Genomic DNA, 24,020 nt, shown 5'->3' with positions numbered 1-24,020 from the left:
AGTCTTTGTTTCTCACCATCCAACTCTATTCACAATAAATTGGTTTTCCCCAAATCAAGTCCATTTTGCCTCTGTCAGTACCTCATAAGTGATTTTCTTGTCTTTATCTCATCTCCTGAGCTTTTCTTTATTCTGTTCTTCCCTCATGCTGTTGAGGGAGAGGAGGAATGCAGCAGTAGCTTGGATGGGCATATGGTAGATGGCTAAGGTCAAGCCCACAAGAGTTTTGAAAACTGAATTGTCAGCCGAACCTTTTCGGTCACCATGGATGAAAGCAGAACCATCAGTGTCTCTGTCTTACCAGTGTGCAACTCTGTTCACACTTGAGTGAGAACTAGGTTCTCTTCAGTGAGAGGAGTGAGACTAAACCTTTCATTAGTGGCAGCAGTGTCAAGCGTCATCATCTGCCTTGCCTCTGTATTGCTTGTGTGTTCAGGAGTGGAACAAGACGAGGAGACTTTCTTTCACAGGAATGTAAATGTTTGTCAATCCATGCAGGAAATGCGAGGTCTGAGTTCTGGGTGCTCTGAAGCCTGAGCTCAGTGCTTCCTTTCTGGGGTTTCCAGGGTTTTGGTACTGAGCAGCTAGATGTGAAAGTCTTGGAAAGTGGGAGAAAAAAACTATGATGTGGAGTGGGGATATCTGGTTTCTCTCAGCCTATGCTTAGAAGAAATTATAAAGGGGGTTTAGGGGGGGTGTCTTTTGTGGTGTCTCAGAACAGGAGATCAGTTGTGGCATCTGATACTCTCTGGTTCTTAAAAGATTGCAGTGTGTTCCAAAATGTATGGCTTGGCCAAATGAAAAACTTGCCTACAAAACCTTAGCACTTCTTGTGAATGGCAAATGTCATAGTAATGTAATTCATAATTAAATAAACACTACGGGGTGCTGAGGGAGTTTGTATCAGGATGAAATAACAAGATTTGGGATTTTTTTGTTCCTCTAAAGTAGTGAAATATAATTTGATTAAAAGTTGCAACGGAAAGCCATCCGCATGAAGAAAATGCCATGTAGCTGTAGAGGTGCTGTGCTGAAAATGTAGCCTTTTTAGGAGTGGGAGAGTCTGGTTATTAACTGACTGCCACAGCTTCTCAGAAGAGCTTGTAAGCTTGAAAGCTTATTTGTCTTGTGTAACAACTGCTCTAGTAGCAGTTTCCCATACAGACCTGGGTATGATTTGTGTTTTTAATTAATATTTCAAGGGAATAAATGTCCAAAAGTGATTAGTGGCAGGTTCCAGCGGATGGCACTGAGAAAGAGAGCATTATCTCTTTTAGGATGAGTTACTCATCCGAGAGAACAGATGTTTTGGTAAGGTCATGCAGTGTTTGGCTTGATTGTCTGCGTGGTTGAGGACCTACATCTGCTGTGCGTTTTACGAAGGTGGTAAAGGAGTACCCCAGGTGGGCTGAGGTGGGAGACTAGAAAAGGAAGGACTGTGACACAAATTAAGGTACCCTTCACCGGAGCAATTTTGGGGGCTGGAAGTTAGCGACCACAGTTAATGAAGAAAATGGGGTTGCCTGAATAATGCATTGACTCAATACATCACATCACCTATCTCTGCCAGTGGGTCTCATGAGTGTCATCAGTTACTGTGGGCACTGGAGCAGCCTGGCTTCACTCTGGTGTGGATGCTCCATCTGTTTGCCTGACCTTGAAGGCTCCTGGAAGAGCTCAGTTCAAATCTCCAGCCCCACTGGGAGTAGCTCAAGCCCCTTTGCCTTAGGTGGCAGCCCACTCTATGCAAACCTCAACAGTTTTATCTAGTTTGCTGCATGGCTTTGAACATACTGTGGTGCAAGCACTGGTTATGGCAGGAGAACGCTGTTTGGAAGGATCAGCTCTCTGGGTGACTTTGGGCTGAATGTGTCGTCCCTGTGATCACACACAGACTGGATCTACTCAGCAGTGGCCTCTCAGGATGTGTCACACAGCGTACTTCAAGTTTTAAATGCAGAAGAGATCAAATAGTTTGGAAATAATTTACTCCTGTGATTATTGCTCCTGTGAATTATAAATTACCCGAAAGGCATAGCTGTTCGCAGCCAGAGTATTTGCTCTTCAGGCCAGCACTCGAAAGGCTGCTTTTAAGAAATAAGATTTTTGGAGAACAAAAGGAGAAGAGAACACGATGAAAATTTAGTTAAATGGAAATGTGTTAAATGGTACATGAACTAGTCAGGTTTTCATGATTTATCAGTTTTAAACTTCAAAGGCTCTGTTTAGCTTGCATTTTTAAAACTAATGAGTTTATCACAGCCAGTGGGGAAAAAATGGTTCAAGTATATCAGCTGTAAATTGGTACAAAGCACTAAAAGGGACATTAGCCTCTAATCAGATTCTAACAGTTCATTAAACCTGCCTTTCCTCTGTAGCACTTTGTCTTCCCCCCTCCTTCTGCCTGTGCCTCCTGCGTAAGCCAGCCTCTTCCCTTTGCTCAGGCGGGTAAAACTTCCTCAGGGACACGGTGCAGCATCAGCTCATCCTTCTTTGTCTGTGAGCTAAACAGCCTAAGGGATGTTTGATGATGGTGTATTCCTGATCTTGCTGTAAAATTCAACTGTGCTGCCTATAAATCAAGAAAGCAGAGGGACCTCTCAACTTGCAAAATAGGCACTGGGGGAGCCAGGAATGCCACGCAGGCTTCTGCTCTTTATCCACCTCAAACCACATCCAAACTGATGGGGCTCAGTGACACCTGCGATCTGCTGCTAATAAGTAAGCAGTGCAGGGCCCTTGCTGGGGAGAAAGATGTAGTCAGGCACAATTTCATCCAGCTTCTTTGTGGCATCAGAGACCCTTCCTGCGTTTTTTCCACCTTGTTCCTCAAACACTGAATAAAGATCAAGGTGCACAAAACAATTTGCTCAGCAAACATAGGAAGAGTTTGTTTTTCTTCCCCTTCTTGTTGTGGCATACTTTAAAAGTACAGTGGATGCACAACAGTAACATAGCATGGAGTGAGAAGTCTCAGTAGTTTGACTGGTTTCCATTCTCACATTCAAATGAATGCAGAAGTGTCCTGCTGAAAATTAGTTGTTCAATCTGAAATTTTATTGCTGTAAGCATTTAGAGCTTTCTGTGAATGATCGAAATCTACTTTTAAAGGAAAGAAATAGAGATTGCACTTGCTTATCTGCTTCACCATCAAGCTTCTTCCAGTCCTGTAGTAACTAACCACAGCTCTGGGTGCTAAAATACACAGGACTTAAAGTGAGGGTGACAGGGATTTTAAGCAGGTCATTTGCTCTGCTTTTGGCAGCATGTTGGGCATATCAGTTTCCCTTTTCAACATGTTCTTTAAATTACAATATAGGAGTATACAAAAAATAAACCGTTTATTTAGTGTTTCTATCCTGGAAAGTGAAGGCCCTGGGATGAGGTATTGATTGGAAAAAAGAAAATGTTTAAAGTAGTTTAAGGTTTTGAAACGTACTTTGGAAGCTCCATTCCAACAGACCATTTTCCTTAAACTTCCACTGAAGCAACCATGATAAGGAACAGGGCTATAAATGCATTCCTTATGAATAATGGCACCATGCAGTGCTGAATGGATCTGCTGCCTGTGAAACACGGAAATTTTTTTTTTTTCCCATTCTCATGCAGTTAGAGGACTGGTACGAGGTACCAGAGCAGAGGTGAGTTTCCAGTCTAAAGTCTTCCAGCCAGGGCTGCAGATTAATAACTGACTGTGAATGAGTCACTTGTAAGTGAAGTGTGCTTCAGTTACATTATTTGAAAAATGGCTGTGATGTCTCCATATTTCTTGAGCACTGACCAGGGTGTCTGGATTTGTAAGCTCACATTCTAGCTTGAATGTGAGCTTTCAAAAGATAAAATGTTTTTTATTCTCTCCATGTTGTCCAGACTAAATGGCAACTGAAGACACTTGCTTTCAAACACCAGCCTTGAGCATTGGCTGGAGTAGAAAATTGATTCAGGTTGAGGTACTGTTTGAATTGAAGGCACAAGAGGATTGTTTTGTATGTCCTCATAAACTGCTCCAGTAACAGCAGGAATGTTGATTCAGGGAGCCACAGTTCTGCAAATCCTCCTTCAGCTTGAAGCTCTCAGCATATAGTGCCCATAACTACGTGGACAGTGCATCTTTTTAACTTGCTTTTGTATCTCTCTCGGTGATAATTTCTTTTGTCTCAGAGGTGTGTGGAGATTTTCATTAGCAAATGCTGATAACTAAATAAGATGATAAGAAATTTGAGCAATTGTGTATTAATTTATAATGTGTGTGGGTACAGGCCTTCACTGTAACTTCTCCACAAAAGCTTTCTCTACCAGAAGTACAAGTGTTTTGACTGAAATCAACTATACCTAAGCGTACTGCCAAAACCTTCAAACTGTTTGACACCACTGCTTTCCTTTTCAGTTCTAAAGCAAGGAATTAATATACATGTACCTGTGTGATTAATTTCAAATTACAAAATAGTAATTGGAGATGATTTTTCCTTGTTGCTTACAAAGACTTTAGTTCTCTTTTAAGGATAACTGAAAGTGTGATTTACTGTTTTAGCAGAAGTAAGTAGTAACTTGGCATCAACTCCTTGAAATTACTATTACATCCTCCTCGTTAACTTCATTTCCGCTGAGAGAAACATATTTCTACAGTATTGTAGAACTTAAACCAGTGAATTGAAACAAGTGGTTTTTCCATAATTTTTTGATTAACCTTGTCCTTTTTTGCCTTAGGACATCAGCGCCCTTGAGAACAGAATGTTAATGCTTGATGGGATGCCGGCAGTCAGAGTCAAAACAGAGCTGCTGGAATCTGAGCAAGGGGTAAGTAGAGGTTTGTGTGACCTCACTCTGGTAACCCTTCCCCAGCTTCTCTGTGGTTAGCTGTCCCTCCCATTTTCTTTTCCATGTTTTTCTTTATTTCCACTGTTCTGGAGCATATTTTCTTGGGATTTGCACTGGTGAGCGTCTAGTCTGATCTGCTGGGATCACAGAACAAAACTCTGCAGAAGATTTACTGAAATCATCTGGGATAGCTGAGTTGCTGTTGGTGTAATTTTGCACCTATTAAAAAAAGGTGCAGTTTAATTTAAAAAAAAGGAAAAAGGAATAGATTTCAGTAAAGGAAACCATATGTCTGGGAAGTCCATATATGTATGTATGTATCTTTGCTGTTCTGCCTTCTTGGGTTATTTGCCTTACTGCAATTGTTTAATCCTTTTTATGCTCATCCTACTCCACTTTCTGTTTGTGGAAACCTGCTCTCTCTCCAGTGAAATACACTTGTTTATCATTAAGATAAGAGAACATCAGCTGCTGGATGTGGTACAGATCATGAATTGGATTTTGACTTTTTTATGCAGAACTTGGTGTTGGAGTGATAGCTTTTAGGAAGATGGGAGGGTATTTTCTTGCATATGTGCTATCAATGACTGTAGATTACAGCAAGGGTGTCTGTTTTAATGGATTTTTTGTTATCATGAAACTTTGTTTTCTTGTGTACATGGTATGTTACTCCAAACAATCCAAGCCACTTTACCAATCTGAAGACAGATGCCTTCAACAAGCAGCCTAATAGAAGCAGTGCTATTGTCTTGTAGGGATGGGCTTTTTCCTAATTCTGTTACTTGGCTTTTTCCCTTTCTGCTATTTTCTCAGTTATTTATTTGAGAATTTGAATGATATAGAAAAGAGGAAATTAACTTTCAGGATGACTTAATTTGAAATACTTGCAAGGAAATAGTAGTTATTCAGGGTGTTTTTGAGGCTTTAAGTTTGAGAGGAAGAAAAAGGTTGGCATTTAATCGAGTTCTTGCTCACCTCTGCCTTCTTGAGAGCAAATAACCTCAGAAATTACTCCAATACAATGTAGTTTGTGGGAATGTAAAAATTGAACTATTGTGGGAGACATGATGATGAAAAGACAGATCCATTCATTTTTAATACTTTCTGTATGCTTTGCATTATGTCTTTTTATGTAACAGAGACATTTCTGTATAGTGTTCAGAAGACAAAGGTTCCATTGCCATTTGCCTTTGTTCAGTATAAAATAAATTCTGTGCATGATACATATTGCTGGGTCCTTTATGAAGAGAACTTCCTTTAGCAAACTGTGAATTGTTTCTGGAAGACCTACTTGGTGTCTTAGGAACTGGAAGGAAATTAATAATCTATATAATTTTTTAATTTCCTTAGATTTTTAAAATAAAATTTTATGGACTTCTGTATAAGCAGAAAATGATGTCACTTTTTCCCCCAGTGACTGAGCCATTGGACAAAGAACTCGTTTGATTTTGAATTTTATGCACTTTAGTACTAATTAAGTAGTGTCTAGTCAAGAGTCTCTGGCACCTTTATGATTCTTCATTAGGGAACAATCAATAAATACAGAATGAATTCTCCAGTTCACTAACAGAGGAGCTGGCCATTAGGATGGCAATTTTCCAACAAACAGCTTAAACTCTAAAGAGAGCTGGTTGAAACAGATGTTTGGCATGTACTTTGGAGACTGCTTTGAATATGTAGATGTTGCTATACATAACAGGGACAAGTGTTTGAAGGATGTGATTACCAAAATCAGCACATGGAGCTATTTGGGAAGATGAATATCATAACTGGGAAGCATGGAGTGGGAACTAAAGTGTGATCCAAGTAGTAGGAGTCTGAAATTGTGGTGTCTGTCTGTGTTGTTATAGCGCCCAAAGTCCCTAGAGTTGCACCTCCATCACAGCATATGTGTGTACAGAGAGATGTGACTTCTACTTGAAACTTTGGGAACTAGGATGGCATTTTGAGTCTTCTGAGCGTAGTGGCCAAAGCTTCATCACTTAAGAGCTTAACACCAGAAACACTCTTCCAAATCTCATAGGAAGACATTTGGGGTTTTTTGCTGTTCTGGCTTGATATCAGCTGTTGGCTCTAGGTTTGCAAAGGCAAAAGTGAGACATGGGTTAAGGGTTATGTAAAAAAGGTTTAATCTGTGATTGGAGAATCATGAAAGCAGTATCAGTTGTGGAGGAGTGAAATCAAAAGGGTCTGGAGCACCAGCGGCCCTTGACCAGGATGGTGAGCATTATCTCTCAGACTAGAGAATGCTGAATTGTCATGCTTTGCCCATGAGGCTTTAGGGTGCTATTGTCTTGGAAGTGCTACAGGACCACTTTGAGTTGTCTCCTGTTTAAGTCTGAGCTCGTATTTCAGATAAACATCTTCTTAATTTTAAAGAATTTTTTAAGGATATGTGCCTGTTCCCTGTAGGAATGTTGAATGCTTTTCTGCAGGACACATGAATATGTCATCCAGAAAAGGTGTTTTCTCTGTGGTTGTGCCTTGGATAACTCTACCTTGTGATTCATGGCCTCCAAGGTGGGCTTCACACACAGGACCTTCCGGGGGGAGTTTGGGTGTTGTCTGGCCATTTATGAATGCAGGACTGTGTTGCACACCCAGCTGGTCCTCCCCTTGACCTATTTACTTAAAGTAGAAAATACTCAGCTCAGAATTCTTGATAAAGTGAAAAATGATCATTCCAATAACTGGACAACATGGAAATAAAAAAAAATCTCAGAAGGAACATTTCCACCTACAGCACCAAAATGAAAGCACAATTGGGAAAAAAAAAGTTTTTATAGCAACAACACCAGCTTTTAACCTCGAGTTACTTTTTCACTTACTTTTTGTGACATACAATTGTGGTGAAAAATGCGCCATGTGGCCATGTACATTTCATTCATAAGAAATTGATCTTCCCTGTACTGCTCTGGGCAACTTTGTCTTCACCAGGTTGTCTGTTGACTCTGTATGGTGGTAGTAGAAATCATGCATGATGTAGATGAGAATCAGGACAGAGCAGATACTAGCACTTCTTGCTGTATTTGGATACCAAGCTAGGCAATCAATCCATTATATTCCCTTGTTGCTTGTTTTAATTTATAGACTTCAGTCTCTTTTTGCAAAAGAGGTTAAGTATAATATAAGGTTCTTCTCTACCATTTGTGCATGAGCTCCAAGATCTTTTAACTTGTGTGTTACATGTTTTGTTTTGTTTCATGATTGCTCTTTTGCTGTATTTGGGTGCTCCCTCCAAACTTGGTCTTATACCACTGAAAAATTTTTTAAGTAGTTTTCTTAAAAAGTAGTCTCAGCCCTTACGCTGCGCAAGTGTTACTTATATAGAGCAAGTGAAGGTGAATTTAAAATGCAATACTGCAAGAGGAATGCACAAAAAAAGTGTAATCCAGCTGAGATTTTAAGGGTAGCCCTGGAAGAAGGAAACTGGGAAGTACTCCCAGCTGCAAAGCAGCCCATTTGCGAGCTGAGTCTGAAAGGAAATTGCAGCTATGACATTTGACATTTCAGCTATGCCCCATGCACTAGGTCCTTGGAGCTTGTGACTGGAGAAGAGGTGAGCAGGAGTCTGGAACTGCAGCCTGTGTTGGTATAGTGAAGACAAACCTTTACCAATCCATACTTAAGACACTGAGTTGAAGTTAGATCATTGTGGGAGACTAGGATTTAGGGAGTCTATAAGGAAGACATTCCTAAAGAGATGGAGGTTACTGGTCAGATTTGGAACAAAGAGGTATTTACAAGGAAAATGGATTTTCTCTTTGCTTTGGAAAAAGTTAAAACAGTTCTACACTGTTTTATTGTCGCCAGTTTAGAGTAGTTTAATGCTTTTTAGAAGGCCATCAGCATTATAAGAACACATGCTTATTTTTCCAGTGAGCTACTGTCCTTAATTTTGCAGAGGAGATTTAATGTAGTCGATTGTTTGAGGCTTCAGGAAGACACAGTGCTGCTTTAATGACTTTATCACAAATGAAAAAAAGACATTACATAAAAGATACCACATCGCCCTTTAACAAGGCTTCATTATTATCTCCCCTACTGTGGAACAGGAGCTAACATTGCTAATAAATTGGGGGAATTACTTTAGAAATATGAATTTTCTTATCATTTAATATCCTCCAGTGACCTACAACTTTAGATCTTTTGGGCTGCAGTAAAATCTTTCTCAGTTACCAGCTTCAAAAAAAGACATGAAGAAGAAGGTGGTTCCTCCCCATGAGGTTGAAGGTGGGGTACTTCAGCAGGAAAAAAATAATCTTCATTCTTTGTGCCAAAAACTATTCTGGGAGTAATAATTATTGCAAAAATGTGTGGAAACTGGATTAATGTATTGGTAATAAAGACTGGGTGGAGAATTTATTAGGTGGTGGCTACTATGAAGAAGTTAGGGTGAATAGTGTTGACTGGCTTCAGTGTGGAGTTTGAAAATCCTGCTAGTCATTGCAGAATGTGGCCAAGTTTATAAAAATTCGTAAATGTGTGCAACTTAGTGTTCAGTTGTACTTTTTCAAGTATTTGCTGAGTTGGGCTGTAAGTTGTTGTTAAAAGGAGATATAAATGTGAGACTTAGATCCCACAATCAATCTTCAAATACAGAGTATGATGAACTGCTAATTTTCATCAATCTTTTTGTTTCCAGATCTGCAGTCTCATCTGTTCCTTTGCCTACATTTTGTTCTCTCAAATCATCTCTGGAGGATTATATCTCTTACTCTGAAGTCTCCTCCTAAGTTTTCTTGATTTGTCTACATTTGAATCACTTACCATGACTGAATTATGAAAAGAAATTATTAAAATGACAAAACCCTTTAATAAGCCAATATTGTTCTACGTCTTTCATAGCCAGCCAAATTATCTTGTCTCATATCTGAAAAATGCTATCCATCCTTACGTTGTTTTATACATAAACATATTTTACCTCAGCCTGGGTAATACTGACATAAATCTCTTATTTTTAATGATTTCCAAAAATACCTATTCACATTCAGTTGAGAACAGTCTCAGGAACAAAGCTTACTCCATGGTTATATGGGGAACTGTTTTGCAGTGATTCATTCAGCTTGGGTACATTCTTTGTATTAGTAGAAGAAGGAGCACTTCTGATATTTGCTATTGTCATTTGTGAGTTTCTGCTTCATTCAAGTACTTATTTGTTTTCTGAATTACTTAATGTTTAGCATGACTGATTTGGAGAAACAAGTTGCATGTGGACAGTGCACATGTATCAATCTCTTCTGTAAAGAAAGCCCTTCTTGCTTTCTGTTGGTTTTCTTCATCTTGCAGTTGGCATCACTCAAGGAGTTATGAAGTGTTAGAATCACAGCTGGTACAATTCATTGGTTGCTTTACAGTGCCATAAATGTAGAACAGTCTTCAGAAAGAGGTCGAGATCTGGCTCCAGATCCAGTAAGGACCTAACCTACAGGGCAGGATGCAAAGCCCTATGAGATGTAAGGAGATACTCTGTATTTCCTGAGCACAGCTGAAGGTTGTGCTTGCAGCCCAGGAGGGTGCAAGTCACATCCCAGAAGAGTTATGTCAGTTGGATTTATTAGGTCAAATCAAGCATCACAAGCGCAAGAGTACTGTGGGTGCTGTTTCATGTTGAGTGGAAGCTTGCACGAAGAAAAAAGGTAGCCAGCTCATACAGCTTTGCTGTCATCCTGGCATTCTTGCTCAGTCCATTGCCAGTGACTCAATGACACTGGGGAGTGTAGGGCCAACTGATCACTGGTCCAAGAAAAACCTGCCCAAAGGGAGAAAGGGAATGGTGTTATATGTCCTGCAAGTAATACTTGCGTGTGAAGTCATGGATATCCTCTATTATATGGAGATGGGGAGAGTGGGAAAAAGATCCTGGGTGCTGCTTTTGATTACAACCTGTATCTGGAACTACAACCTGAGACATTTTTACTACTTCTGGGACCCCAGCTGCCCACTTCTGGCATGTCTCTGAACTACTGCATTATCAAACACTGAATCTTTTCAGTGTTTGATATTTCTTATTCCTTTTGAAGTCAGCTCATCTGTAGGGAGCCAAGGAGTTTTGTCATGGATGTAGGTGTGTTTTCCTTATTTGTTTTTTCATTTGTTTTTTCTCTCCAAGAATCAGACCCAAAAAATGCAATAGAAATGTAATAGATTTAAGACTAACAAGAAGTGATAGCTTAACCCGCTCAGCACACTTGCCAGGCAGTCTTTTTGCCACGTTAACCAAGACTGCAGATTAAAAATGCAGGTGGGGTTGTAAGATGTATGATGCTGTCTGAAATTCACACTAAGTGAAGTATCCCATATCCTCTGAGACTTAATTTACTGACCACTGCCTGCCATTGCTTTCCTTTCCTAGGCAGCTAAGTTGGCTGTTGCAGAGCACAGCAGGGAATGTGCTCCTTATCCTGTCTGGTATTGTTTGTTGTGTGTATGGTAGGAACAGGGGGATTTTCACTTGTGGGAGAAAACTTAATTGTGTGAGGCATTGTACTGATAAAGGGTGGTCCCAGGGTATCTAGGTTTAATTAATCAGAAGTTTAGACAGTCTTTTAATGGTGTTCTTCAGACATTAGTAGCTGTGCTTATTAGGAATTCAGCAGCAGAGGAAGATCTCTGCTCCAAACGTTTGTTTAGCCAACAGTGCCATGCCCAAGAGATTTCCTGTGTCTATAGTAATAGAAGGGCAGCAATAAGATGGTTTCAATTGCAAGAAATTTAGATTTTGATGAAGAACTATTTGGTAGAGGAGAAGGATAATACTTTGTCTGGCGAGACTGGAGAAAATTTCGTAGAGAATGTGGGATGTTACCCAGAAACTAACATAGCTTAATATTATTACAGTTCCATAGCAGAAACACAGTTACAGAATGTATTTTGTTAAAACATATCAATTTATGTATCTATGTACTTATATGGTTTAGAAAAGTAAGGTTGCCTTTGAGAGAAGAAAAGTTGACCCTTTGATTGGAGTGTAGTGCTGGAGTTCATTGCAATATTAGAGTTTGGTTGCCTTCTATCCCCAGTCAGCTATTTTGTGAACTCACCTTCAAGCCAGTCTGCTTTTTTGATCATGTATGACCTTGCAGCTTGCACTGTTACAGGTGCTTATGATGGGAGTCTTCTGGAAGATTCATTCAACTGAGAAACTGAGCATAAAGAAAAACAAACATGATATATACAAGCTGTATACCTGTGGCTACTGTGAATTCCTAAATCTACATGTTGGGTTGGAAATAGATTCTTTTTTCAAGATGTGAAAGGTCAGCATTTCCATTACTGCACTAAAGAAGTCATTGAAAATGGTTTTAAAAAAAAAATCACAAGAAAGACTTTAACCATCCAAATATCTACAATTAATGTAACTCCCCCTGATATCCCAAGTTCCCCTGACACTTGTGTGTGCTCCATTTCTTTCTCTTTGGGGACTCCAATATTGACAGTTTAGCTGTAATTGTGATTGAGCTTGCAATCCTAATTGAGGAGCCAGTGAGGTACAGATTTTTGCTTTTATGCATTGTGCCAGAAGGGTATTAACACTGTAGTCATGGGTGCTCAGAGCATGCCATATATCAGCTGGCATACAGCACTGTATTCTAAAATCCTCTTGCACCTCTGCCTTGAAACTCATCACAGATCTGTGTTGTTTCATGTCATAGTGCAGCGGAATTCTAAGATACAGCAATGAGCATTTTAGACTTCATGTGTGAGACTATTACTGGCATATGAAAAGCAGTTACTCTTCTTGTCTGGTAACTCACCTGGCTGGGCATCTGAAGTTTAATTCAGGCTGCAATGGCAGGGAAGTTCAATGGGTTATAAGTGTACATAACCCCTCTGTTCATATTAAGAAACTGAGGAAGGTGAGTTACGTAATCCTGCTTTTCTTAAAAGAAAGCTACCTTGAATTACCTCTTGTTTACCTCTGTCTATGATTGTATATATGTATGGGTAGTGCAGGCCTGCTGATGCATGCTAATTTTTGTGGTCCAGAACTCTTGATTAAAAATGTTTTCCATTGAAACATCTCTGTGAAATAATTGTTACTCACAAAATCTTGAAGTTATTTAGCAAGGAGAAAAGTTAGTCATTAGGTTTCATTTTGTCTACTCACAGATGAGTGAATAATGGAATTTTTTTGTTTGTTTTAATGCTCATTAGAGTAGCCTGTTCATTATGACAGTCTCTATTTTGCTCACCACGGCACATTGGTTTGTTCAAAGTAGAAATGAGATGGAAGTGAGTGGGCTCTTGTCCTTTCCCTTTGACTTCAGTAAAGTGAAATCTCTCTTCATGGCTCTCAGTTTGGTAATTGCTATACTCTTATTTCTTCAAGGACTCTTGAAGTGAGAAGTATTGTGTAAGTGTGCATTGTTGCTATATTATATAGTGGCTAGCCTGAGAAAAATAATCATAAGCCAGTGTAACTCAATAATTTACAATATCAGGAACACTTCAGCATCATGAGACAAATGCCATTATGTTATGAAAGTACCAAAATTAATTTAATCCTTGCTATTCGTTATGAGAAAAGATTGCTTCTACTTTTTTCTTGTTCATTGATGTTCTGTTAGCTTTTCTTTTCTCTTGGAGGTTGTACTCTTTTTGATGTATATTTTACTCTTATTCTTTATCCTGCTGGGGAAGTACTGAAAAAGCTGTATATATTTTTTAGCATCATTGGCTTTTTTCCTTATTTCTCCCTGTGGAGATGAGTCCTTACATAAATTACTGTAAGGTTTCTGTTTTCTTTAATTTTTTGTTGGTTTGCTTGTTTTGGTTTTTTTGTCATTGTTGTTTTGTTTTTTGGGTTTTTTTTTTTAATTCCCTTCACAATCTCCTCACTCTCTCCTTTCCCTGTTTCATATTGAGAGTATGAGTATTTAATAAATTGTTATTTAGGAGGGCATCTGCTTTCAGACATCCTTTTACAGATGTTGTTTTTGCTTGGTGTCATCACTTAAACATACCAGGAAGCCATAGGAAACGCAGGCAGAAAAATTCAGCAGCAACCCAAGGTGGTGTTTGTCCTCCCCTGCTGGCACAGGCCACTGCTTATGCTTCCCATTGCCCAAGGATGGAGTCCAAGCAGACAAGTTTGGTAATACCCAGCTCATCAGGGTGGGCAGGGAGCAAGGAAGAGGAGAGGTGCTGAGGATGAAATGGAGGGAGGACAGGTGATCTTCCCAGGCGAGGCTTGTTCATGGAAAGGATTGTGTTAGACTAGCCCACTCAGCCCTGTGTCTTCCAAATTGCTTCTGTTCCCCTGGTGCCTGGAGGGAACACCAACCACGCAGATGTCACATGTACCCTACTTCCTTTGCCTCTGTTGATGTTTGTAGCTTGTTTTCTACTTTCATGATATACACTAGAGATTGATACTGATTCTGAGACACTGACTTTGATCTTCCTCTGTGATGCTCTTTGTGGAACTTATGTCATTGCAGTGAGGGAGTTACTGGAAATTCTGTAGCAGTCATATCAGTTTGTCCTAGAAAGACAGCAGCAAAACCCTCTCCTGTCTGGCTTACAGATATGCTTGATTATGTTTCCGATATCATAGGTGCCCTTCTATGACATTTTCCACTTTCTTTGATAGCTTTTTGCCAATTTCTAGCACCTTTCACACAAGGTAAAGGAAGGTGCTGCAGGTATATCAGTGAGCTGTCCAATTTCAGCCATGAACCCACATTTTCCTTGTTCATCTTTGTATTGCTGATGTAGTGGTAGAAGTTCTTGTTGCCTTTGATATTCCCTGCAAGTCTGAACTCCAGCTGGGCTTTGGCATTCCCAACACTACCCATGTGTTCCTGTGTGATATTTGTGTGTTCGTACTTTTCTTGCTCCTCCTGGTATACTGCCTTTTTTTACTGGAGCTCCTTCATGTGTTTCATGTCTCCCAAACTGGTATCCCAATGCTTCTTGCTTTTCTGAGTGGTTACATATACTAGTGTTCTACTTTGATCTCCCTAAAGGCCTTCCAGTAGTCCTATGCTGACCCTTTTAGAGGTATCTCCCATGAGATCCTACTTAATTCCCTGACAACTTCTGTTCTCCTCTGTTTGAGAGTCTAGATTGACCTGGACCGGGTGTTTGTTAGTACCATTCTTTTTTCACTCTCCTCTAAAACTCCATTGCTTAGAGGTCATCACACCTACTGATTACCACAGCTCCACTTGTTCTTTTTTCCACAGAAACAGTGGTCATTTTGGTTTTGTCCATATGGGATGTTAGGAGAATGCAGGAGTGATCACAGTGAACCTAATGAGAGGTTCTTTTTGCGCGTACAATGGCAGCTTTTATCTTGTACCTCCAGAAAGCACAGGCAAAAAGCAAGCATACAGCAACAGTGCCCTGGTACACCCTCCTGTACCTGTCAGTGTGCTGCTGGGGACCACATGAGCAGAAGGTGATGTTTAGTACTCCACTGCTCTTTGAGCTTTGTGGAGATTCTCCTGATAATCAGAGGCTCTGGTGTAGGTTTTGGCTGCAGTTTTGACTCCATCCTTAGACTGCAGTAGTGGTATAAACAATGGTGGCAATGAGAGCATTTCCTGTGACACTCTTGATTTATTTTCCCATTACTTATAGTAGAACAGAATTGTGGGTTTCTGGGGGATCCATATGATGAGGTGTCTTGGGAGGGCAGAAGCTATGCTTTTGAGAACAAAAGACTTTAGTTTTTCTTCCAGCATGCTCTGTGATAACTTCATGGTACTATAAACCTTATTTTTAATAGAGTACTTAGAGCTTTTATACTAATATGTTGTTCTGTTGTTGAGTAAAAAGCAGTAAAAAGTAGTAATGTTATTGACAGCTGTCAACAAAAAAAAAGTCCCCTGTGGAAGTAGTAGTGCTCTGGTCCATAATTTATATGGCAGAACAGCAGTTTGGAAGCTCCTGTCTGCTGTTAACTCCTCTGAGGTTGTGCCAGTGCAGAGATGTGCTCCAAGCTAGGAAAAAAAAAAAAAAAGGAAAAAAACCTGAAACACCTTTAAGAGTTTTTCCTCTCTAAATTCAGGTTATTTTACAGATCCAAGTTAAAGTGTAGGTATAGACTGATTTAAGTGTTAGATCTGCAACATCCACAGTTCTGTGTGTTCTGCAGATTAAAACATGCTGTGCAAACATGGCCCAGAAAACATTATTGATTTTCATTATAGAAAACTTGTGAAATAGAATAGAGAAATAGAATAAAAGCCAAATCACTCTCACCGGCTTCTGAATAGCATTAATTTTGCAGAATAAGCTAAAACTATAGAGTGAAAAGGTAAATATTAATTATGTCTAGTCTTGGAAAACAGTTTATAGTTTGGTTTATTGAAGCTTGAGTTTCTTTCCTTTGTTGTACATGTTAGTATCCATGAATGGATTTAGACTGAATTACTTGAAATACGCTTTGGTTTTTTTTTGCTGAATAACCATTCATAGTATTGATGGGAAAAAGAGTCAGTTTAAGACAACTTTTAGCATAAAATAAGTATGTAAGTTGTTAGCATTGAATACTCAAATATTAATTTCTTCTTATGTTAAAATTCCATAAATACTTCTAGTCTAGAAAGAGGTCACCTTGAGTGTCATAACAATTTTACTGTGTGGATTATGACCTTACTGTTGTCAGAAAGAAGATCAAGTATTTCTTAAAGGCTAAACAACAAAATAACTCCCTGCTCTCAAAATTTGGTAGCTTTAAATGGATTGTGGAGAGACACTCTCAGCTTCTGTTGAGTTGGTATTTGCAAGTTTGTCTGCAAACCCCAAGCTGAAAACAAAGAAAACAGTACTCATAGGATCATGGAGTCATTAAGGTTGGAAAAGACCTCCATGATCAAATCCAGTCTTTGACCTAATACCACCAAGTGCACTAAACTATTTCTCAGGGTGCCATGTTTACTTGTTTTTTGAACAGTTCCAGGGATGGTGACTCCACCACTTCCCTGGGGATCCTGTCCCAATGCTTAACCAGTTCCAGTGAACAAGTTTGTCCTAATATTCAACCTGACAAAGTAAATCCAGATCACACATACAGAGTATGAAATATCTGGTCCACATGCTGTGGGCTTGTTTTTGGAAGGTACTGAATATTAAGCATTCATCAGAGAATGTGTCTGCTTGGCTTTCAAGAACTGGAGGAGATCTGTTACTTACTCATGGCACTGACTCAGGGCCAGGGTGTACCATTCAGGAACCTTAAATGTATAAAAGCTGCTACCATAATCTCTAGAAGTCTTTCACAGTCTTTATAATAATTGGAAGAAATCAATTGGATTAAATGTTCTTGCATTTTCAGGCAGAGTAATGTATTACATGTTAGGTAATACATTACTTACATGATGCTTGTTCTTAGATCAGTTTAAAGCCTGCTGTTAAGCTAATACGCAGTACATCTACAACAAAGAAAGTTTTTGTGAAGTAGTGAACTTTAAATATTCTTTATGGACTAATTTTATTCATGTCAAGTGCTGGGATGAAGTATGTATGAGAGGGTTTATTGTTGATTATGTATCCTCATTTTTTAATATGTTCCTTGCCTTCACTCAAATGATTTCTAAAAGCATATAATCTCTAAAAAGATAAATGTCTTTATCGTTATCCATCAGTTAGTGGTGAGTACAGATGACATCAACAAATATAGTTGGAGCACATCCTCTGTTAAGCTAACGTTCTTTTAAAAATTCCATAATAACATTAGATGAATTTGCCTTACTCATTTTAAAATAAGGGAAAATATCTTATACCATCTAAAAGATGAATGATGTAGGTCAATAACTAAGCCTTGACCATGTCTCTTCTGTGTTTAGGAGTTACTGTTTACATTGACTGTGTTCCTGAACCGCAGCTCCTCTGCATAATGTTGTTGCCAGAGAACACGACGACTTTGCACACCCATGGGTGCCAGATGCAATTTAAATAAAAGCCCATGTGAAGGAGTATGGTATAGGCAGTAATGACATGAAAAGATGAAGAGGGATCAGTGAAGCTCTCAGTTCTCAGGAACTGAAAGTAGGCAGAGGGATAGAAATTTGTGGTGGGAATATGTTGCCATGCCAACCAAGTAATTTCTCTAACAGGAGGAAACTGGTAATGAATAACTGCTGAGTGGGAACTTTAAGAGAAAAACATGCTCTGTGGTAAACCAAAAGGTTGCATTTTTGATAATCAACCTTCACCATTCCCCCTATGAAATTCTGCACTGGCAATCTGTCTGTCGGTGCTTCCTGCTGTCCTGTACCAGACCCTGCTGTGCCCATCTGCTAATCTGGGAAGTGTCTGCCTGCGGTGTGGTGATGGGTACCAGTCCTGAGCCCGTGCCGCAGGCTGACCCGAGCCCTTTGTGAATCGTTTCTCAAGCCAGATGTGGGTTTCACCAGTCTGTCCCCTTAGTAGCTGTTTTGGGTGTTCCCTTAAATCATTGACTAGCATATTTACTTTTTGTCTTCCCTGTTTCTTCTTACACAATGTGAAAACTCTGCCGAGAACAAGCAGCTTTTAAAAATACTTCTTTCTAAACCCTGATAAGCCATGTGTTCTGGAACTTGGACTTGTGTTGGTTCATGTATTGTCTGTAGGTTTTTATAGCCTTCTGATTTTATAAAAGGAGGAACAAAAAAAGACATTGAAACTTGATCTAAAATGTTGATTTTTCGTTTTGTTTGTCTTGAGTTATTGCAGGAGGATTTAGCAGTGCAAGGCACTTGCATTGCTTTACCTCCAGTGCCCTTAAAGCAGAGTTCAGCTTGCGCTGTGATCTGTGTTTAGATGAGTACTCCTGCTGTGACTGTGCACTTAGGGTGGTGTGAGCCACCTCTGGGATCAGGAGAAGCCAGACACGTTAGTAGGGAGTATCTCTGGATAAATTTGCCCCTGCTGCGATCTGAACTGCTGTAGCTAGGCTGCTGCTGGTCCCTGGCATGGCCAGGTATCATGGAATCATAGCGTGGTTTGGGTTGGAAGGGACCTTAAAGAACCTGAAAAAGCCTCAAAGGTTCCTCAAAGCCTTGTGCAACATGGCCTGGAACAAATGGCTGTGCTGTCCACCTTGTGTGGATGGCTTGTGCTTCCCTGCTGCCTTCTCTCAATTCCCTTCTTCTTCTGTTGCATACACACAAATCTCCATTTTCTGTGTTTTTTTTAAAATTACAACCTCTGCTTTTTTGGGGAGAGTGCAAGGACTGCTTACCAGCCTTAACAAGATTTAATACTCCTTGTAGTAGTAGCCTTACTATTAGTTGTAGTGAAGGCTAGGTCAGGCATTTGAAGAAGTTGTCCCATTCCTTTGTTCTTCCCACCTCTTTCCTTCCCCAACGTCTCAGCTGCCATCCCTGAACTGATGCTGGTAACTGCAGGATTGCTTAGTGAGCCAGTTCAGCCTGACAATCTGACATAAAAGTAGCTTGGAGGGAGGGGGTAAAAAACCCAGCAAAATTTTGGCTTTCTTAGGAGTCAGGCAAATGCCAAAGTAGTCTCAAAGCAGAAGCAATGTGCAGGGAAGGGGAAGAGTGACAACACGTGCTTGGATATGTGCTACCCTAATTCATGGCTCGTGCTCTTAGTCATGCCATGTGGATGAAATGCTGTTAGGGCTTTGCTTTTGCAGTTTGCAGGTGCTAAGTGACTGAACAAGTAAGGCATTTTGACTCTAGCAAAGACAGCTAAGTGCATGGCATGAAAGAATGGAGCTGCCTGAGAGCACAGCCTGTGCTTGTTAGAGTGATACGGAGATTTCCATACAACTCTGTTTTTTCTGTTGGAATCTTCTGCTGGTTTTTTGTTTTGTTTTGTTTTGTTTTTGAATCTGTTTTTTCTGAGCATGAGAGATTGCACGTGTAAAAGAACAGCAGTTCTCAGACACCATGGAGAACTGTGTCTGAGGCTCATCCTTCATAGCACTCTGTGTAACCTGTGCTATTGCTGGTAATGGAGTATATCAACATTTGCAGCCACAGAAGGATCAAGGCCTTCATGACGGTGATGTATCTGTATGCTAGAAGTCTTAGGAGCGTGTCATTAAAATAAATAAATAAATAAAATGCAGTGGAAGAGATCTCTTAAGATTTATTGCATCATTATCTCACATGAAACAGTAGGATTGTCCTGGCATGACTGAACAAAAACAATAATGTGAAAGTATCATTATTTATTTTGTCGACCTGCTGATTATCCCTAGTCATTTCCAGAAGCAAAGCATCGTCAGCAGTGAGGTCTTTTGTTTCATGTAGTTGCAAATACTTCAAGGAAGGAAGCTGTATCTACATCATGTTTTCTTCTTCAGTGTGTTCCATAGATGGGATGTCTTCATCTCTGAGTTACTGAGACTCTGTAAGTGGGTATGGTTTCTCTTCCTGGCTTCTATTTGCTTCTATAAAACCTGACAGATAAGCCCCTGAGCAGCTGACTTGGAAGTTTACACTGAAGAAATATAAAGACTGGTCCCTTTCCTTATTGACCTGGAGGAAGAACAAGCTCCGTACAGAATATACCCTTTCTTCCCAGTGTAATGAATCAGCAATTACAGCTGTCCATAGAACCTGGAGACTGCGCAGCTCAAGATCCAGCCCATGACATACTGCTGTTCCATCTACAGTCATAGGTTTATTTTTGGGGATCATTGCTAAAGAGTAATAATAAAGTGCTAATGTAATTCAAGAGCTGCCTGGACACTGTCTGAGTAGGGAGGTTGGACCAGATGACCCACTGTGGTCCTTCTAACCTGACCTGTTATGTGATTCTGTAATCTTAATATGTATCCCAAGAAAGGAACTTGAATTTAATAAATTCCCCATTTTTGTGAGATGAGCTTTGTAACCTGTAAGTGGCGCACCAAACATGAAATTTCAATGTTTTGGCATGGATTGAGCCTATCGCTGGTGGAATGTCTTAAAAATGAAGGTCACTGGCAAATAGCAGAAGGTACTTGTTCAGAATGGCATTCAACATTCAATGATCAGCACAGATAATACTGTTATTGGTTGGACATCATTACTGTAAGAGCATTAAGCTTTTGAAGTAGTTGCAACACCAGAGTTTTCAGTATGTGCCCAAGACTGTTCTCATTATGGATTTCTTGTTCTCAGTATTTTGTTTATCTATAGCACTTTGTGTATTTCTAGAGATGTTTCTTAAAATTCACTTATCAGTTTGCTCTAGGCAAAAAGTGGCTAAATTGAAGCTTTCAAAATAGCCCTCTTTGTATGAGAGACAGATAAATGTATTCATTTTGGTCGAGCTTCAGTTAAAGGCTTGGTCTAATTTTAAATTCAGAGTGCATCTCCTCCCAAGTAAATCATCTACTTTCCAGCTACCCACCACTTCAAGTCTGACCTTGAGGAAGTCAAAGTACTTCTCATCATTCTCCTAAAGCTTGGGGAGGGGAAGAAAAAAGAAGGCTGGACTTTGCTAGGCCAAGGGGAGCACTCTTGTCACGAATGCCCAGAGCGTATTAATCTGGTCAGATGTTAGGTGGAGAACCTTATCTGAGTTCACTTGTCAGGGAAGAATGTATGGAGGAGAGTTTATCTGGGCTAACCAGCCTCTAAGTCAGAAAGGAATTAATAGATGAAAAACAACTGCTTCCATTGCGCCCTGATAAGAACAAGAAGTCTGTGCCTTTTACAAAACCCAGGTGTTGGTTTTGTTGTTGTTTGAGGAGTGAGGTGAATGCTGCTCTAGATGACGTCCAAATGGACTTTGTGTCCCTAATAGGAAAAAACAGCTTTTTATCCAGTATGTCTGGTTTCCTCTTTACTATGTTACGCTAACCCCTGTGTCATGTTTCCTTGGTCTAAAAATAATGGCTAAAATACGGTCATCAACCTGTGTGTTTCACTACTGTTCTTAAATCTAAGTGCAGCTCTTTTTTAAATGCTTGACAACCTGCTCTTTATACTGGTATCCAAATGGCATCTGACTGAGCACACTGCATGACATCATGTGGTAATATCCACAGAGGAGCTTAGCTGACACATAACCTTTGTTATGTGGGCATGTGGTGAAACATACTGTGCATTAAAGCAGTTTATGGTTGCAGTCTGGTTGTGTGGAATGAAGTGGTAGCAGTAGCAGGCTGATTTATTTAGAATCCTCATAGGCACCACAGTGAGTCAAGCCAAAGGTCCATTTGACCACACACTGCAGCAGGATCCCCATCAGGTGAGGAAAACAGGGAAGATGGAAAAGGTCCATGGTGTGTGATCCTGCCTTGAACATAACTTTGATCAGTCAGCATTTTTTAGGTGATTTTAAGCCCATTGCTATACTTGAGTCATTGTATTTGATAGCAGGTGGTGAACTCTTCCCAGTAAAACTGTTTAATCCATTTTTTAACTTGTTTATCCTTCTGAGTTCTGGGACACTGATGTCAATGTGGTGGCAAATGTAGGCTACTTCTTTTCAATTATTTTGCAGCTGTTGTCTGCCAATTGCATTAGGTTTTATGTTGTGAAGAACCGTTTCCATATCAATTGTTTTTTGGATGTTTATCATAGGACTTCAGTCATCATTTTCCAAAACCTAAGCGCATTGTCTGCTTTATGTATATCCTATACATCAACCTTGTAAATGTATTCTAACATACATTTTTAAATATCAGGTTCAGGGTTCTTCTTCAGTAAGTTTAAGTATTTAAATGCTAAAGAGCAGTGTCTGAGCTAATCATCCTTAATCTCTAGAACTGGCAAGACAAAAATCCTCTGGCCCATTGATTTTTCACCACTGGGTAGAATGGGTACAGTAACCAGTGTAGGTTCAGGTGTCAAACACATCAATAGCATCAATAGCTCCAGGATGGACGTGCCACTGACCCAAGCTAGGGCCAGTTAGAAATGGTGGTAATGCCTCTGTTAAGATTTAAGAAGGGAAAAAAAAATTACTGCACAGGTATATTTGTTGCCAGAGAAGAACAGGTGAGAATATGTGAGAAGAGCAGCCCTGCAGACACCAGGGTCAGTGGGGGAGGAGGTGCTCCAGGTGCCAGAGCTGGGATTTCCCTGCAGCGCATGGTGCAGACCATGGTGAAGCAGCTGCCCCCCTGCAGCCTGTGGAGGTCCACAAGGATGTAGAGATCCACCTGCAGCCCATGGAGGAGACCAGCACCAGAGCAGGTGAATGCCTAGAAGGCAGCTGTGACCGTATGGGAGGCTCATGCTGGAGCAGGTTTCCTGGTAGGATTTGTGACCTTTTGGGGAACCTGTGTTGGAGCAGACTGTGCCTGAAGGACTGCAGTTTGTGGAAGAGTGACCCACATTGGAACAATTTGTGGAGAGCAGTTGCCTGTGGGATTGACCCAGTGAAGAAGTTTGTGGAGAACAGTGTCCTTTGGAAGGGACCCCACACTGGAACAGGGGAAGGCCTCTTCTCCCTGAGCAGCAGCAGGAAAAATGCATGATGAACTGATCATAACCCACATCCCCAGTCTCCCTGTGCCACTTCAGGGGATGAAGTAGAACTGAGGAACAGTGGTGAAAGGTGTTTTTAAATTTATTTTACATCTTGTTGTCCTACTCTGATTTTTTAGTAATAAATTCATCTAATATCCACAGTTTGAGTCTGTTTTGCCCATGATGGTATTTGGTGAATGATCGCTCCTTGTTCTTATCTCAACTGAAGAACCTTTCCTTGTGTTTTCTCTGCCCTGTCAAAAATGCCCCACCCCCTGTCAAAAACAGGAAAGTCCTAAATGGAGTTAATTCTTGAAAGATATGAGGTTATTACCATTTTGCCCATGTCTGCCTTCCATGCAGCATTTAAAAGAATGGGTTACACTTTGTATACCATAACGTGGCATTGTTTTGAAGGAAATGTTTTGTTTCCCAAGAGGAAATCCATTATATATATTCTTAGTATAACCCATTGCCACCAAGACAGTTAGATTTACATGTCCCATTTATGGGTCATCCTTCTATAGGCACAGTAAGGGTTAGTTCTCCCACATGCATTTTGTGTCACTGCCTTGTCACTCAGTTTTGCAAGTTCATTCTGCAAGTCTTTGTAGATGGATATTGAATATGAATATAAGGGAGGTCTCTGAAAAGTGACTTAGAAGCCAGAAATGCCATATGTTAAGTGTTCTTTAAAGGGCCAGGAGTACTGCGTATTAAGTAACATGACCTTTAGTGCCAGTCTCTTGATGTAATTAGCATCGGTCTTCTCTCTTAAGCAACTTCTGTATGTCAAGTGGCAACTTCTTTCTTGGCACGGTGCTGTTGAGT

At 40.1% G+C, this 24,020-nt stretch overlaps 1 protein-coding gene across 4 annotated transcripts in view; it reads left to right on the top strand.

The window, feature by feature from the left end:
- KLF12 (KLF transcription factor 12) overlaps positions 1 to 24,020 on the top strand; it is a 233,269-nt gene that overhangs the window by 84,623 nt on the left and 124,626 nt on the right. For all 4 annotated transcript variants that reach the window (XM_059839142.1, XM_059839144.1, XM_059839140.1 and 1 more), the window contains one exon: positions 4,708 to 4,797. In XM_059839142.1, coding sequence (XP_059695125.1) covers positions 4,732 to 4,797 — 66 coding nt within the window. In that variant the 5' untranslated portion in view covers positions 4,708 to 4,731. The remainder of the gene's footprint in view (positions 1 to 4,707; positions 4,798 to 24,020) is intronic.

Source organism: Haemorhous mexicanus, chromosome 2 (genome assembly GCF_027477595.1).
Source record: "Haemorhous mexicanus isolate bHaeMex1 chromosome 2, bHaeMex1.pri, whole genome shotgun sequence".
NCBI classification, from domain to species: Eukaryota; Metazoa; Chordata; class Aves; order Passeriformes; family Fringillidae; genus Haemorhous; species Haemorhous mexicanus.
The sequence above is the reverse complement of the archived record's forward strand: the minus strand, read 5'-3'. Positions and strand labels throughout refer to the sequence as shown.